This window comes from Callospermophilus lateralis, chromosome 11 (assembly GCF_048772815.1).
Source record: "Callospermophilus lateralis isolate mCalLat2 chromosome 11, mCalLat2.hap1, whole genome shotgun sequence".
In the NCBI taxonomy this organism is placed as follows: Eukaryota; Metazoa; Chordata; class Mammalia; order Rodentia; family Sciuridae; genus Callospermophilus; species Callospermophilus lateralis.
Genome location: NC_135315.1, coordinates 22206891 through 22223503, shown reverse-complemented (window position 1 = coordinate 22223503; position 16613 = coordinate 22206891). Strand labels below are relative to the sequence as shown.

The following is a 16613-nucleotide window of genomic DNA, read 5'->3' as shown; positions in this document are numbered from 1 at the left end:
GGGGAGTTGGGGGTAGGAAGGGGAAAGAAGTGGGAGTGTCTATTGTGTGGCTCTTTTTCTTTGCGTTGGCTAAAAAAGGGGTTTATTGAACCAAGAAGCAGTTGTTCAGCAAAAGCCCACCCATCAGGTAGTATCAAGGCCAGGCTGACCTTTGCCCCCCACCCCTAACCCTAGAATGGATACATAAACACACACTAGTTGGCACAAGTGTTCATAGTACCTCTTTATTGCCAACTGCTGACACTGCCCAGGGCTTGGGGAATAAATTAGATCTACTGTGGCATCTGACAGGAATTGCCAAGTTGGGGAGGAGACTGGGCTTTTGTGGGCACTGATTCTGAGAAGCAGGTATTAGGGTGGATGTGAAATATCCACAGAGAGCATCCCTTTCTTACACCCAAGACCACAGAAGTTTCTATTCCCTTCTGTTGCCCAAAGGGGCAAAGTGGAGGCCAGGGCCTCTTAGCTACCAGGAGCTAAGTGAGGGGAAAGAGGCAGGGGTTGTTCCCAGTAGGACCTAAGGAAACCAAGGTCTGGATCCCAGAACACAGCAGGAACCCAGAACTGTGCAGTCACAGGATGATGCATGGAGGACGACTGTTGGTGATCTTTTCTAAGGGTTCTCCATTACTGGCTCTTCGGATGGCCTCAATGAGCTAGAGAGTAGAGATGTGGAATAGGACGATGCACTTATGGAGCAGGATGCCCCAGGGTCCTCCCAAGACTGCAAATACTCACATCTTTCTCATAAGGAAAGCCCCCATTCTCCAATTTGGAGAACACCAGCTGTCCATTGATCTCAATCTCAAAGGCTCCTGGTACGAAATAAAGGCATGAATGAATGGTATGCTGAGAACAGGCAAAAAGTCAGGGGAGACCCTCCACATTCCTTAGACTCCTCACAGGCTCCTTCATGTTCCCCCATCAGCCCCATCAGAGACATTTGTAGCTCCTTAATCCAATCCTCAACTGGGTGTCAACTCAATGGAACCTAGAGGAGGCCTCAACTGTGTGTCCTTTCACCACTTAATGAAGGGCTCCCTACACTCCAAAACCACACTATTGCAGTCTAACAGGTTACTCCTCATAGGCCTCATCCGTGGCCCCCTCACCTATGCAAGCGGGCGCATGGTGGTTGGACATTTTTACGATGTGCAAAACACTGCTGGGCACTTCATATAAAGCAGCCAATGTCAGAGCTAGAAAGTAGGAGAGCTGGGCTTTAGAACACAGACTGACTCAGCAGGTGTTCTTCGGACCTCACCTGTCCCCCCCAAACGCGACTCAATCTCAATGCCTGGATACTCCTCCTTCACAGCACTCGCCAGCTCGAGATACGTCGCTTCGAAGCCGCAGGGTTCACTGGGGAGAAGAGACACAGGGTGGACTGGGGTTTCGGGGGAGGGGCTTCCCATGGACCCACCTCCGTCCGGCCTCGGGGACAGAGCGGGGTCCTTCCAGCCGGACTGCTCACCAGTATTCCACCACGATGCGGACCCCACTGCCCGGTTCGACCTCCCCAGGAGGGGGCGCTACGGACACTTGCCCCGAATCCCCGCTCATCGCTGCCGGCTCTGCTCCGGCCGCTGCTTCCGGGTGTGACGCGATGCCGCGAGCACGTGACGGGGCGTGGCCGCGGGGCGTGGCGGGACCGCGCTTTGCGTCTGGGCGCCCTTGGCGGGCTGCGGCTAGTGCTACGTACTGGGTCTGTACTGCGGCGCGCAGAACTGGAGTTCCCAGGCTGGGGCTGGGCCCTCGAGTGGGGGTCTTGCCCCGCACCTAGGGTCCGCCGGACTTCGTGGCCCTGATTAATCTGATGAATTTAGACTGCAAAGCGCTTTCCAGTTTATAAAAGGGCAAGCATTCTGGGGATGGGGATGGAGTGACTGATGGTTTGTAGTAGTTGCCATTTTTCGCTGGTCTGCTGCTGGCATTTTAAAACGCCCCATGGTCACACGCTCAAGTTCTTTGGACTTTGAAGCACTAACGCCGTTCTTTTTCCAATATTTTGCGACTACCTCTTTCCTTCACTTCGAGAGCGGGAAGGTGCCAGCTTCTGGGTCTATGTCTCCATCACTTGCACCCAGTTCCTGCACATCCCCTGTTTCATCCCGTCTCCTCACTAGAGGATTGGCATCATCTTTTCCATTTTGCAACCTGAGAAGCGTAGGCTGCCTAAGTCCTGGCTGCCTCTTCCCTCTCTGGAGCATCATGATAGTATCCTAGCAAGTCACCCACTTCAGTGTCCCTTTAAATTGGCCCCCCCGCCGCGCTTTTTAAACAATTCAGTGATTTGTATGGTTGTGCAACTATTGCCACAGTTCAGTTACAAAATATTTCCATCAGCCTAATAAGGTCCCCTCTGCTTGTTTGCCATCATTTCAGTTCCCTACTGCAGTCATAGGCAACCACTAATCTGCTTTCTAACTTTATAAACTTCCCTTTCCTGGATATTTCTTACGAAGCTAATCATACAATATGTGGTCTTTTGCTTCTGGCTTCTTTCACGCTGTAAAATATTTATCAAGGATCATCATCCTACATGCAGTAGGTCCTTTTCCACTGCTGAGTAGTATTCCATTCCATGAATAAAGTACATTTTATTTATTTCCCAGTTGATGGACATTTGGGTTTCTAGTCTGTTTTGAATAATGCTCCTATAAATATCATGCAGGTGTGTTTGTATGGATGTGTATTTTCATTTTATTTCATTTCCTAGGAGTAGAATTACTGGATTCTATGGTTAAGCTTATGTTTAAGTTTTTAAGAAATTGCCAAACTGTTTTTCAAAGTGGCTGTACCACTTTACATTACCACCACCAATACAATATACAAAGATTTTTTTCTATATATCCTCATCAATACTTGTCTATCTCTTTGACTATTTTAGTGAATGAGAGGTGGTACATTACTGTGGTTTTAAGTTGCATTTCTAATCTTTTCGTGCAGATATTAACCATGCATATATATTACTTGAAGAAATATCTATGCAGATATTTTGCCCATTTTTAATTGAGTTACTTATCTCTTTATTATTGACATGTAATATATATATATATTTTTATATATACACATATATATCATATATATATATATATCTTACCAGGGATTGAAAATATATATATGGGGGTACCAGGAAATGAACCCAGGGGCCCTTAGCCACTGAGCCACGTCCACAGTCCTTTTTAATTTTTATTTTGAAACCAGGTCTCACGAAGTTGTGTAGGACCTCACTAAGTTTCTGAGGCTGATCTTGAATTTGTGATCCTCCTGCCTCAGCCTCCCTAGCTGCTGGGATTGCAGGTGTGCACCACCACACCAGTTTCTTTATATATTCTTGATAAGTCTTTAATGAGATAACATGATTTTCTGGTAGTTTCTCCAAGTCTTTGACTAGCTAGCTTCCCTATCTCATTCTTATGGTGGGGATCAAACTCAGAGCCTCACGCTACACAAGCACTGTACAACTGAGCTACACCCCAACCCTTTATACCCCACATGATGTTTTTTTCTTTCTTTCTTTTTAATGATGTTTTTTAAAAGTGCAATATTTTCTTTTTTTTGGAACTGGGGGATTGGACAGAGGGGTACTCAACCTTGGGCTACATGCTCACCCTCCCTTTTTTGAGACAAGTTCTCATTTTATCTACATAAAATGGCGTCATGCTTCAGCTCTTACATTTAGGTATATAGTATATTTAGAGTTAACATTTGCGTACAGGTGAGGTAAATATCTAATTCATCTCTTGGCATATGGTTATTCAATTGCCACAGCATTATTTATTGAAAAGACTCTTTTATAGCCAGGTGCAGTGGCATGTGCCTATAGTCCCAACCACTGAGGAAACTAAGGCAGGAGGATACCTTGAGTTCAAGATTAGCCTGGGCAATACAGCAAGACTCTGTCTCAAAAAAGAAAAGTTAAAAAAAAAAAAAAAAAAAAAAAAAAAAGGATAGGGGCTGGAGCAGGGTAGCTCAGTGACGGAGCAGTTACCTAGCACCCGCAGGCCGTGGGTTCCAGCCCCATCATTTTCCTCCCCCAAAGACTATCTCTTCCCCTATCAAATTGTCTTGGCACCTTTGCCAAATATCTATTGGCCAGGCACGGATTGTGGCACGCGCCTGTAATCCCAGTGACACGGGAGGCTAAAGTAGGAGGACTGCTAGTTTGAGAATAGTCTTAGTGACTTAGCAAGATCCTCAGCAATTTAGTGAGACCCTGTCTCAAAAAAAAAAAAAAAAAAAAAAAAAAAAAAGAAAGAAAAGAAAAGTAAAAAGGGGGGCTGGGGATATGGATCAAGTGGTAGCGCACTTGCCTGGCATGCGTGAGGCACTGGGTCGATCGATCCTCAGCACCACATAAAAAAAGTAAAATAAAGTTATTGTGTCCACCTACAGCTAAAAAATAAATATTAAAAAAAAAAAAAAGAAAAAGTAAAAAGGGCTGGGGATATGAGTTAGTGGTAAAGTGCCCCTAAGTTTAATCCTCAGTACCAAAATAATAATAATAAGAAGAAGAAGAATAAAACAAACAAAAATTTATTGACTGGAATTGTAAGAGTTTATATGTGAACTGTCAGTTCTGTTCCATTAATCTATGCAGAAGATTCCTGACTTGCCACAATTTGCTTTACGATTTTTCAACTTTACAATGTTGTGAATGTTATAAGGATTCAGTAGAAACTGAATTCATGCTTGGTAGGGTAGGTGTATTAAATGAATTTTTAACTCAAGATATTTTCAGTTTATGTTTGGTTTATAGAGATATAACCCCATTATAAGCCAAGGAACATTTGCAAATCTATTCTTTTTTTTTTTTCTTTTTTTTTTTTTGGTGGTGCTGGGAATTGAACCCAGGGCCTTGTGAATGCTAGGCAAGCACTCTACCAACTGAGCTATATCCCCAGTCTGTTTTTTTTTTTTTTTTTTATTTAAAAAATTCAGGGGCTGGGGTTGTGGCTCAGCGGTAGAGGGCTCACCTAGCACTGAGTCCCTGGGTTTAATCCTCAACACCACATAAAAATAAAGGTTTTGACAACTACAACTAAAAATTTTTTTGAAAAATTCAGATATGAATTTTACATCCTTTTAGTGGATCTTTCTGTGACAAACACACATAATTGTGCTTCCATCATCATAGCTCAGTGACCTCGCATAAGTCCCTGTGTCACCAACTACCAACACCTTTCCCTCCTCCCTAATCCCAGATCTGCTTTCTGTCCTTACAGTTCTATCTCCTCCAGAAAGCCACAGAAGTGCCGTCCTATAGCTCTCAGCCCTCTGAGTCTGGCTGCCTTCCCAACCCATCCTTCAACACCCAGAGCCATCTTTTCAAAATGTAAGTAAACCTGACCATTGCTTTGTCCTCTACTCAGGCCCAGATGGAACCTGCAGGGTCTGGCTTCTGCCCACCACTCTTGCCAATCCGGACAAACAGGACAGATAGCTCTCAGACCTGGTTTGCAGAACAGCCACCTGAGGGCTTGTCAATGCCACACATTCCTGGGACTCTGCCCCAGAGATTGAGATTTAGTAGCTGGAGAGGCCCAGTGATCTGTTTTTCACAGAAGCCTGGAGACATGGAGGCCAGTGGTCTCAGGCTACCCTTTCAGAAGCACAGCTGCTTTCTCCACCCCTGCTCAGCTTCCTTGTGTGGCCTCTTTCCCTTCTCTCCTGACCACCTCCCTCTCTGCTTTTGCATGCTGTGTCCCCTCCTGCCAGAGACTTTGGCCCTTCTTCTCTGCTCAATTGTCATTTCCACAAAGAGGTTCTCCCTAAGTCCCTATGTGAGTCACTCTCCCAGAATAGTGGTCACCAGTCATTTCTTATTTGTTTGATTTCTTGATTATTAAAGGTCTTCCAAACTGGGTTGCAGGAGGCTAAGGGTGGGGTCTGTTTTCTTTGCTCACCTCTGTATCCTCTGAACCAAGCATGAGGCTGACATATGGTAGGTACTTAAACAGCGGATTACATGAGTGAGTGAATTGTCTACCTTTTTTCCAAGCTGCTCCTTGGTCCAGGTGCCCTTGCGGCTCCCTCACCCCATTTAGTGTACCACTCAGACTGGTTTTTCAAGGAAAACTCAGTTTGAAGAAAGCAGGCTGAAGCCACTCCTCCATGCTCCCCCAGGGCAGACCTCTTATCACCATGGATTGTTTGTTTTCTCAACTGTAACCAACACGGAGCTGGCAGGTGGCCCCTGCTGTGGACAGTGGCTTCCCAGTCCCTCTCCCCTGTGTTTGTCCAAGGCTGAATGAGAAAGCGAAGAAGAGTATTACTCTCACAGAAGTTGCCTGCGTGCTGGGGCCAGAGCTTTCTACAGATCACCGTGGCCCCTCCCGCTGTGTGACCCTGCCTGACCCTTTGGATTAAAAAAAATAAACAAATAAAAGATGAGACCTGGACTTTGTTCAGAGGGAGGGCATACTCTGGGTACCTCTAAGGAGCCAGGGTGCAGCCTGGGTGGCCAAGCTAGCTGGAGGTCAAGGGGCAGGACCGGTTGCGGGACACCCCTCTGGCTGGTTTCTCTTTCTCAGAATGCCCTTTGTCCTCCCCACAGCTGCTGATGGGCTCCCTAGCAAGGCCAGTGAACTGACCAGTATGGGGAAGGGGCGTGAGGAAGAGTGAGCGGGGCCGTTGCCCCTTATCTTCCAGTCCCCAAAACCTTTCTCCCAGGTAGACACGTCTCTTGAACTTCGCTCTCCAGGCTGTCTTGTTCGACCGTCTTCCCCGCCTCTCCCCAGGTACCTGCACCCTCCCCTGGCACCTGCTGCCGGGCTAGGAAGGGCAAAAACAACTCCAGTCGGCACCGCGTCGGGAGTCTCCGCCCCTCCTCTTCGGCTTCCTCCTCCCGGCGCCTCCCCGGCCCCGCCCCCACCTGCCCAGGATAATTTTAGTTTCCCTGGGCCTGGAATCTGGACGCGCCGAGCTCCCGCCTCCTCCCGACTTCCACGTCCAGGGTCGGGACCCTCTCCTGGCACCTGCAGAGAAGCCGGAGTGGTTTTGAAATCAAACTCAGGTCCCTGGGGTCCCTAGACAGAGTCAGACTTTGACCTGGTGTCCTGCTGCTGCTGTGGGGGCTCGTTCAGGTAAGCGGATCGAGATCTGTCTCGGGACAGCCTGCTCCTAACCCCCTCCCCCAGCTCCCCAGCAACACCAGGGCCCCAGGCTGTGCCCGTTTCATTCCGAGCTGGCTGGCTGCCCAGGTGGGTGGACAGACGGCCGCCTGGCTCTCCCCCTCTCTTTCCCCGCTTGGTGATGTCAGGCCAGGGGCGGGGGCAAGGGAGAAGGACAGGTAGTTAAGGGCCTGACGTCTCCCTCCCCAAACCGGTGGCTCCAGCCAGGTGTTCCGACGCCCAGGGTCCAGGTAAGGACCAAGGTGGGCACTTCATCTTGGTGGTGGGATGCAGGGCAGGTCTGGGCTCAGCATAGGAAGACTCTGTCACCTGCTGTGTTACCCCGCGGCCTCCCAGTTTCTCTTTTCCTCCCATCTCCCATCCGTCCCCAACCCCCCATTTTCATTTCCCGCCCTCCGCATTCCCTCCTTCCCTCCCCGCCAAATACACACACAAGCCAATTGATGCGGATGGGATGTGAGATCTCAGAGTGGCTCCTCCAGGAGGCTTGCTTTCCCTCTGAATCTAGCCCTTCCCCGCTTACCGAGAAGGAGCTAGAAAGGGGTCCCGGTACCGAGGTCGCCCTCATGCCCTTGCTCACCCCCAATTTACCTCAATTTGTGTATCCCCAAGTCTCTACTAAGATGCTTCCGCGGGTGGAGTGGGGGGCACCTTCGAATTTGGAAGGATTAGTAAAGAAGAGGGATTTTCCGAAGTACTGGAGTTCCATCTCTGCTCACTGTGTTCCCTGGTCGGGAACACAGCGTGCGGCTTTGATGGAACGTGGGGCCGGGCCCAGGGGTCCCTCCTGGCTTCAGAATGAAGCGGTGGATGCTGGGGGGTTTACAGTGCAGTGGGGCCTGTGGAGGGTGTCTGTGTTGGGGGCAGGTGGTCTTGTTTGATGAGACTGGGGAAAGACCCAGGTTGGGGTCTGATTCTCTCTGGCAGGTTGGGGACAGAGAATGCACCTGTGGACTAGGTGGAAGTTCCCCCCAATCCCTCTGTCCTCCAGGAATGCCCTCTGGGTCTGCCAGGCCTGGACTCTGCTTTACCTTTTCCCGCAGATATCCTGCTGTGTGCGTGTTGGAGGCGGGGGACCTCCCTGAAGGCAAAATAATGATTAACTCCCCAGGGGACTTGCGTTCGTCCCAAATTAAACTTTAAAAGAGCTGCCCCCCTCCCTTTTCATTGGGTGTTTTTTTTTTTTCCCTGAGAGTCAGTGGGCGGGGCCTCAGTGTCCTGGGCTCGCCCTCAACTCTGGGTCACCTAGGGGTTTCCCACCTCCTTACCAGGGCCCCGCATCCCCCTCCCCCAGGTTAAGCCCCGCCCCCAAGTAAATCCCTAAGGGATGGCCTGCTGGGCTAGGCCTGACCCGGACCTCCTGCCACTTGGCCCCAGCCTCGGCCCACCAGCCCCTGTCTCCACCCTGGGAAGCCTGGAAGGTGGCCTTGTTTTCTTTCTCTCTCTCTCTCTCTCTCTTTCTTTCTTTCTTTCTCTCTTTCTTTCTTTCTTTCTTTCTTTCTCTCTTTTTAATGTTTTCAGTTGTACATGGACACAGTATTTTTATTTTATTTATTTAGTTTTAATTGATGCTGAGAATGGAACCCAGTGCCTCACACATGCTAGGCCAGCGCTCTGCCACCGAGCTACAACCCAGTGGCCTTGTTTTCTGTTTGCCCTAAACACTGGACCTGGACACCCGCCCTTGGGGCCAGCCAGGTGGGGCAGGATTCAGGAAGTAAACACGGGAGGTAGGGAGGGTAGGGCGGAGGGTGGGGCTGGAGCCGCTGGGGCAGGAGAGGCTGTAGGGGCAGCCCTGCTTTGGAGTTGCAGTGTTGACAGGACAAATCGATTTTGGGGACCGGACTCTCCAACAAGCTTTGCTGAGGCCCCAGTTAGAAAGTCTTGGGAAGGGGCCTCCTTCTCCCATCTCATCTCTCCCCTCCTCCTTTTAATATTTGTTATAGTAGATGGAAACAATACCTTTATTTTTAATTTTTTTGTGGTGCTGAGGATCGAACCCAGTGCCTCACAGGTGGTAGGCAAGCGCTCTGCCCCTGAGCCAGCCCCAGCCCACACCTCATCTCTTTGATCAGGACTGTCCCACTTCTCCCCAGCCTTGGGAGGGTCTGTAGGACTGGAGGTCGCCCTGCCCCACCATGTATCTACCCCTTCCTCACTGTTGGTCCTGCTTTGGGGAAGGGGCAGCCCGGCAGCACCTCCTCTAGTCCTTTAAATGAGAGGTTAGAGGGATGGGGGTGGGACCCCCAGTGTTGGTGCTCTGGTGACCTGGATGGTTGGTGTTTCTTACCCTTCCTGGTCCTGGTAGGACCCATAACTCACCAACTCTTCCAGGCTCTTTGAGGACCTTTCGCCCATCTGCCAGTCTGTCCTCTTGGATATTTTGACTTTCCACTCCTGCTCCTGTGGTAACCCCCCAGATGTTAGGAGGAATCTCATTCCCAGGATGATGCGGAAAAGCCCCTGGGCCAGATATGACCTCCTAAGTCCTATGGGTGTGCCAGCTGTGAGATGAGAAACTTTCGGGGGCCCTAGACCCAGGGTAGGAAACTCTGGGTGCCCCTGGGGGTGGAGGTAGAGGGCTACACATGAGAGATGAGCTCCATTCCAGACAGGCTTCAGGAATCCAGGCCGGGCATTTCCTCTCTCCTTTCTGGGCAAGTGGGCTTGTGACTGGGTGGTGGCTTGGGACCTGGAGGTGGGCTGATTGCTGCAGTCCCACCTGGACTGGAGGTAGGCCAAGGGTGGGGAGGAGGAGGTGACGTCAGAGGAGCCTCAGGCCGGCATCCTTCTTCTCCCCATCCTGTTCTTTCCCAGGGCCTCCCCCATCCTCCCAGGCTACCTGTAGATTGTGTGTGTGTGTGTGTGGGGGGGGGGCTGGGTTGTTTGTGTTTCTCTTAAGCCAGGAAGTTGTGTGGATGAGTCAAGGTTGAATGTAGAGCCTCCAGCAGTGCTGTCCCGCCCCACCCTGACTCACCTGTCCCCCAACGTCCCTCTTGCCCTCACTAAAGGGTCAGGTGCCTGCCCTATTGAGGTGGCAATCCTGGGTGCCCCCCAAAGCATCATGGTACTGGCCCAGTGTCTGGAGAGCAAGCAGGGGGCTGGGGCTGGTGCTTTCTGCTGGGTCAGGTCTCTATTCAGCCCAAGGGGTCTGTTGGTTTCTGTTGGAGAGGTGGGGCAGTACTGCCTCTACCCCTAGGGGCATCTTTGCCCTTCCCTTCCTGTCCTTACTTATCCTGGGTGTCCTTAACACCTGTGGGTGCTAAAACATGGATAAGACTCTGGCTCGGCCTGGGAGGGGCAATGCTGGATGCCCTCAGACCAGTGGTGGATAAGACAGGTGCATAGTAGTTGTTGCCAAGGCCCCAGCACAGTGCTGAGAGGGAGCCATTGAGTCTGAATGTGGAAAATCCAGGAGGACTTCTCAGAGGAGGTGGCTCTAGCATTGGGGATTCAGGAAAGAGTTGGTCCCATTGAGGGGTCTGTGGAGGGCACACTAGGCTTAGGGGCTACTGGGGCAAGGGCCCCCAACTAGATCTTCCCCTCCCACCACTGCTGAGCCCTCCTGGTTCCTATCTTTCTCCACCTCCTTCTTCCTTTCTGTGGATCACTCATCACTTGATGTTGCCACAACAGGCTTGGCAACTGGGTCTGGCAGGGGAAGTGCTGGAAAAACCCGGGGCAGAGCCCTGCACAGTGAGTGTCCCACACTTGGAGGTAGAGGGGTGGCCTTTGCCCTGACTCTGAGAGTTGACAGTGTGGGTTGTGGAGTTGGTCGCTGTTACCAGGCGTGTAACAAGTGGGACCCTCTTAGCTCTTCTACTGAGTGACTCTGGCTGGAAGAGCACTGGATTTGGAGTCCAAACACCTGTCCTCGGGGGCATGAATGCTTCCTTCTCAGGGCCTCAGGGCCTCCTTTAATAAATCGGGTTCATTCTATCCATCTCTGAGGGGGAGCAATGGCAGCTCAGAGGGCAACTGCCAGCTCTGTGAGGTCCCCAGGCCTGAGTTCTCTTGGCCCCTCTCCCCAGGACAAGGCTTGTGAGCAGCTGGAATCAGTCCACCTCCCTTAGATGTCATGGAGCTGGATCTCTCCCCACCTCAGCTCAGTAGCTCCCCAGAAGACCTGTGCCCAACCCCTGGCACCCCTCCTGGAACTCCCCCGCCCCAGGACGCCCCTCTGTCTGGGGAGGTGAAGAGGTCCCAGCCTCTGCCCATCCCGACCAGCAGGTACAGTGGGGCGAGATGGGGCTGGGGAGGGCCTGGGGGAACATCAGCACCTGAGGCTTCCCTTCCCGCACTTGGTGCAGGAGACTCCCAGAGGAGGAGCGGCAGGCAACCTCTCTCCCCTCCATCCCGAACCCCTTCCCTGAGCTCTGCAGTCCTCCCTCAAAGACCCCCATTCTCGGGGGGCCCTCCAGTGCAAGGGGACTGCTACCACGAGATGCTAGCTGCCCTCACGTGAGTTCTGAGAAAGGCAAGGCAAGGCAGGCCTGGGGGGTGCCCTGGACCCGGGGTGGATTTAGCATCTCTTTGGTGGAGCGGGGGCATCTTGGTCAGGGGTCCCGCCCTGTGCCCCTGCCTCAAGTCATCTGCGGTTCCTGGGGTGCAGGTGGTGAAGGTGTACAGTGAGGACGGGGCCTGCCGCTCGGTGGAGGTGGCGGCAGGCGCCACGGCTCGCCACGTGTGTGAAATGCTGGTGCAGCGAGCGCATGCCCTCAGCGACGAGCACTGGGGGCTGGTGGAGTGCCACCCCTGTCTAGCCCTGGGTGAGTCGGGGTGCAGGGAGCCCACAAGCTGGGCTACAGTGCCTCACATCTGGGGCCCGGCCTGGCTCCCCTGGGCGGCTCGGTTAATCTCCACTAACCCCTACCTTTTGCCCTTGACCCCAGAGCGGGGTCTGGAGGACCACGAGTCTGTGGTAGAAGTGCAGGCGACCTGGCCCGTCGGTGGAGACAGCCGCTTCATCTTCCGGAAGAACTTCGCCAAGTACGAACTGTTCAAGAGCCCCCCAGTGAGTGTGTGCGAGGGGACTCTGGGCGCTGGAATACCCCGATCCTCAACCTGGGCCCTTGGGCCCTGATTCTTGCTCCCTCTCTCCCCCAGCACTCCCTGTTCCCAGAAAAGATGGTCTCCAGCTGTCTCGATGCCCACACCGGTGCATCCCATGAAGACCTCATCCAGGTGAGGGGACCCCCGACTTTGCCACGTATTCCCAACTCCCCCCAAATCGCCCAATGTTTCTCTCCCCTTTACCTGACTGTGGACAAGTCACTGTCCTTACCTGTGTGTCACTTTCTCATCGACTAAGTGGGAGGATCCCTGCAGACAGAGCCCCTTCCTACAAGGCCCCAGGGCAGGGAAGGAGAGGGAAGCCCTCACCCTGTGGTCTCTCCTCAGAACTTCCTGAATGCCGGCAGCTTCCCCGAGATCCAGGGCTTCCTGCAGCTGAGGGGCTCAGGTCGAAAGCTGTGGAAACGCTTCTTCTGCTTCCTGCGCCGGTCTGGCCTCTATTACTCCACCAAGGGCACCTCCAAGGTGAGGCCATGCGGGTGCCAGTCCCAGCCCCTCACTACTCACTCCCTGTTGGAACTCCTGACCCTCCTCCTCCAGGCCTTGGATCCTCAGCTGCTTCTCCTTCCCTTCCAAGCTGGCTGCCTCTTGTTCATGGCCTCCCGCCCTGCCCCTTGCTCAGCTGACTTACCCCAGGAGGTGACAGTAGAAAAGGCAGGGGAACCTGAGTTCAAGTCAGGCTTTGTCTTCTATTTGCTAGTGGGATCTCGGGTACTTCCCTGCCCCTCTCTGATCCTAAAATCTCACCTGGCTTGGGGACAGTAGTAGGGAGATGGGATCTGCCTGTACCAAGTTCTGCTTAATTCATGCTCAGGATCCAAGGCACCTACAATATGTGGCAGATGTGAATGAGTCCAACGTCTATGTGGTGACCCAGGGCCGAAAACTCTACGGGATGCCCACGGACTTTGGCTTCTGTGTCAAGGTGATGATCCTGGCCTGGACCTGGGGTGTGACAGGGCAGGAGCTGCTTAGGCACCAGGACCCTACCTGGGGCCTCTAAGCTCAATCTTGGGTACCCACACACTTCTCCTTATAACCTACACTGCTGGAGACTCCTTGAGTCTCCATGGGACATCTGAGGACAGATATCTAGTTCCAAAAGCGGATATGGGACCAGTCTATTTTCTCTCCCCACAGCCCAACAAGCTTCGGAATGGCCACAAGGGGCTTCGCATCTTCTGCAGTGAGGATGAGCAGAGCCGTACCTGCTGGCTGTCTGCCTTCCGTCTCTTCAAGGTGAGACCCTGGGACTGTAGGGGGCTGGTCCTGCCTGAGGGGTCCCTAGTATGAGGAAGGAGTCCTAGTGCTGCCCTCTGGAAGTCTCCTGAATGAGGAGAGGGCATGACCACCTTGGTCTTTCAGAACTGGAGTCTGGCTTTAGGAGGCTTCTAGCCAAGAGCAGAAACAGCCCTGCTCCTGAGGAGTCCCCGTCTGGGAGGTGTCACAGCCAGCTCTCAGGCCCCCCTGACCTCTGCCCTCTTTCTGTCCCTGCCCTTAGTATGGGGTGCAGCTGTATAAGAATTATCAGCAGGCCCAGTCTCGCCACCTGCGTCCATCCTATTTGGGTTCCCCGCCCTTGGTGAGTATACCCAGGGGCACTGGGTGGGGGTGGGCACCCAGGTCTTGGTCTGGGGCAGTTGTTCTGACCCATCTCCTCCCCATCCCGTTCCATCTCCAGAGGAGTGTCTCGGATAATACCCTGGTGGCTATGGACTTCTCCGGCCATGCTGGGCGAGTCATCGAGAACCCCCGAGAAGCTCTGAGTGCAGCCCTGGAGGAGGCCCAGGCCTGGAGGGTGAGGGGCCTGCATGCATCTGCATGTTTGTGGAGAAGGGGACCCTTCTCCACAGGGGTTTCAATGGAGTAAGAAGGAAGAAGAGAGGGACTCAGGGAGATCCCCCAGATGGGGGGTGCCAGGTTGCACTCTCAACCATGCCCTGACTCCCCATGTCCCCTCTACTGCAGAAGAAGACAAACCACCGCCTCAGCCTGCCCACCCCATGCTCAGGCACAAGCCTCAGTGCAGGTGGGTGATGACCTTGAGTGACAGCAGACAGGCTGTCACTCAAGGAAGGGGAGGGGTGCCGCCTCAGCTTCTCTGAGCATTCCTGGTAGAATGGGGATCCCCTTCCTTGAGTGACAGCCTGTCTGCTTCCCCCCGCTCCAGCCATCCACCGCACCCAGCCTTGGTTCCATGGACGCATTTCCCGTGAGGAGAGCCAGCGGCTCATTGGGCAGCAGGGCCTGGTGGATGGGTAAGGGGCAGGGTTGGGTGGGGCGACAGATCTAGGGATCACAGACCCTGGGATTACAGACCCTGGGCAAGGCAGCAACCACGGGTCCTCAGTGATGCTGCTCTATTTCTGGCAGCCTGTTCCTGGTCCGGGAGAGTCAGCGAAACCCACAGGGCTTTGTCCTGTCCTTGTGCCACCTGAAGAAAGTCAAGCACTATCTCATCCTGCCGGTGAGGAGCCCCCCTTGTCCCTGGATTCCTGCAGTGGGGAACACAGGACTCCCAGCAACCTGTCCTCATCAGCTTCCCGTAGGAAGTTCCCAGCCCCCAGGGTGCCTCCTTTTTCCCTGCACAAAAAAACTGGGGCCTCAACTGTCTGGCCCAGGACACAGGCAGCTCCTCAAGCCTTGTGCCCTCCCTGAGCTTTTGCCTCTGTGCTGTTCCCAGAGCGAGGACGAGGGCTGCCTCTACTTCAGCATGGACGATGGCCAGACCCGCTTCACAGATCTGCTGCAGCTCGTGGAGTTCCACCAGCTGAACCGCGGCATCCTACCATGCCTGCTGCGCCTCTGCTGCACCCGTGTAGCCTTCTGACGGCCACACGAGCCCAAGCCTGTACCGCCCAGCATCAGGCGGCCCGCCATACCTGCCACCCCTCCATCAAGTGGACTCGGAGGGTGCAGAAGGTGGGGCGGGATGATGGACAATCCAGGGGCTTCCCCACTCCGGCTTCCTGGTTTCTTTACCTCCCTCAGGCAGAAGATGCCCCCACCTCATACACCCTCCACCCCTCTCCCCAAGGGGAGGCCCTTGGTGGCCCTCTCCCATTTGTGGAGCTCCTGGGGCACTGCTCCAGGGCAGGGCATTCTGAGAGAAATGGGGAGAGCCCAGCTGGTCTCATGCCCTGCACTTTATACAGACTGAGAGGCCAGTCAGTCCTCCGTGTTTTCTACCAGTGACAATAAAGATTATTTTTTGATACACCCATGAGTTCTGTCTGGCAAGACCTGGCTAGTTGGTGTCGGGAAGGGACCAGAAGAAGCATGCCCGTGATGGCCTTGGTGAAGGTGTCAGGTGGGCAGAGGCCACGCCCTGGCCTGTCTGGATGTTTCTCAAGGGAAGGCGGGGGCAGGGGTCCATGTGATTCTCTGAAAGTCTCTGTGCCGAGCATGGAGCCTGGCATACACTGGGTGCCCAATAATTGCTAGTTAAGTGAGTGAATGGATGACAAGGGAGGACTATCATGCAGGCTAGATACCTTGACAGAGTGTAGAACTAGAGGTGACCCTCACAGGGCCTGGGAGCTGGAAATGGGTCCACAGCACCCTTGTCTTGGGCTGGGAGGACAGCGAGTCCTGACAGCTGAACGTGCAGCACCTGGGCCTGGACAACAGCTCCATGACTTCCCTCCTCTCTGCTGCCAATGACTCCCCCACCCCCAACCTACCCCAGATCTGCTTTCTGTCCCTACAGTTCCACCCCCTCCAGAAAGCAGTCCTATGGCCCTCAGCCCTCAGAAGGGAGTCTGGCTCCCTTCTCCAACCCATCCTTCAACACCCAGAGTGATGTTTCAAAATGTAACCCTGCCAGCTGTGCAGCCAGTCTATGTGTTTGTGCAAGGGTTTTATGGCTGGAGCTCTCAACTGATGGGAACTTCATAATAAGCACATCCGACTGGCAACACCTGAAACTGCTGCTCAAATCTCAGCCACACCCTCCTTCAGGGCAAGGGAGCCCCATACAGGCATTTTTTTTGGGGGGGTGCTAGGGATTGAACTCAGGGGCACTCGACCCCTGAGCCACATCCCCAGCCCTATTTTGTCTTTTATTTAGAGACAGGGTCTCACTGAGTTGTTTAGCACCTCACTTTTGCTGAGGCTGGCTTTGAACTCGAGATCCTCCTGCCTCAGCCTCCCAAGCCACTGGGATTACAGGCATCCAAGCAGGCATTCTTTCTGCCACAAAATCAAATCTGAATCTGATTTCTTGGATCCATTACTAGTTTACAAGAAATACAAGGACCAGAGGAACATGTGAAATGACACATGGGGATACAATTACCAAAATCTGGATTGGGACACTCCACAAAGCAGATAACCTAAGTTTTTCTTCAACAATAACAAGAAGATTACAAGAAAAAGCAAAGATGGGGAATCTCTAGATTCCAA

General features: G+C 53.1%; 2 protein-coding genes across 2 annotated transcripts; one reads left to right on the top strand and one right to left on the bottom strand.

The window, feature by feature from the left end:
• Positions 1 to 208: 208 nt before the first annotated feature.
• On the bottom strand, positions 209 to 1606 carry Mien1 (migration and invasion enhancer 1). The gene is made up of 4 exons (XM_076870555.1): positions 1475 to 1606; positions 1265 to 1362; positions 739 to 815; positions 209 to 656 (listed from the first exon to the last, which is right to left on the bottom strand). The coding sequence occupies exons 1-4, from the start codon at positions 1561 to 1563 to the stop codon at positions 573 to 575; spliced, it is 348 nt and encodes a 115-aa protein (XP_076726670.1). The 5' UTR covers positions 1564 to 1606; the 3' UTR covers positions 209 to 572.
• A 9608-nt stretch (positions 1607 to 11214) lies between these two features.
• Grb7 (growth factor receptor bound protein 7) lies at positions 11215 to 15039 on the top strand. Its single transcript, XM_076871362.2, has 14 exons — positions 11215 to 11366; positions 11447 to 11597; positions 11749 to 11905; positions 12029 to 12150; positions 12243 to 12320; positions 12537 to 12674; positions 13024 to 13134; positions 13350 to 13448; positions 13711 to 13791; positions 13891 to 14007; positions 14178 to 14238; positions 14380 to 14467; positions 14583 to 14676; positions 14893 to 15039. Exons 1-14 carry the CDS (start codon positions 11215 to 11217, stop codon positions 15037 to 15039), a joined length of 1596 nt encoding a protein of 531 aa, XP_076727477.1.
• The last annotated feature ends 1574 nt before the right edge of the window (positions 15040 to 16613 follow it).

Excerpts from the sequence above, each read along its gene's own strand:
- Mien1 (XM_076870555.1), bottom strand. The coding sequence starts at position 1,563 with ATGAGCGGGGATTCGGGGCAAGTGTCCGTAGCGCCCCCTCCTGGGGAG. Across the intron at positions 1,363-1,474 it reads CGCATCGTGGTGGAATACTG|TGAACCCTGCGGCTTCGAAG; the intron begins GTGAGCAGTCCG and ends TCTTCTCCCCAG. Across the intron at positions 816-1,264 it reads GTCGCGTTTGGGGGGGACAG|GAGCCTTTGAGATTGAGATC; the intron begins GTGAGGTCCGAA and ends ATTTCGTACCAG.
- Grb7 (XM_076871362.2), top strand. The coding sequence starts at position 11,215 with ATGGAGCTGGATCTCTCCCCACCTCAGCTCAGTAGCTCCCCAGAAGAC. Across the intron at positions 12,675-13,023 it reads CCACCAAGGGCACCTCCAAG|GATCCAAGGCACCTACAATA; the intron begins GTGAGGCCATGC and ends ATTCATGCTCAG. Across the intron at positions 13,135-13,349 it reads ACTTTGGCTTCTGTGTCAAG|CCCAACAAGCTTCGGAATGG; the intron begins GTGATGATCCTG and ends CTCTCCCCACAG.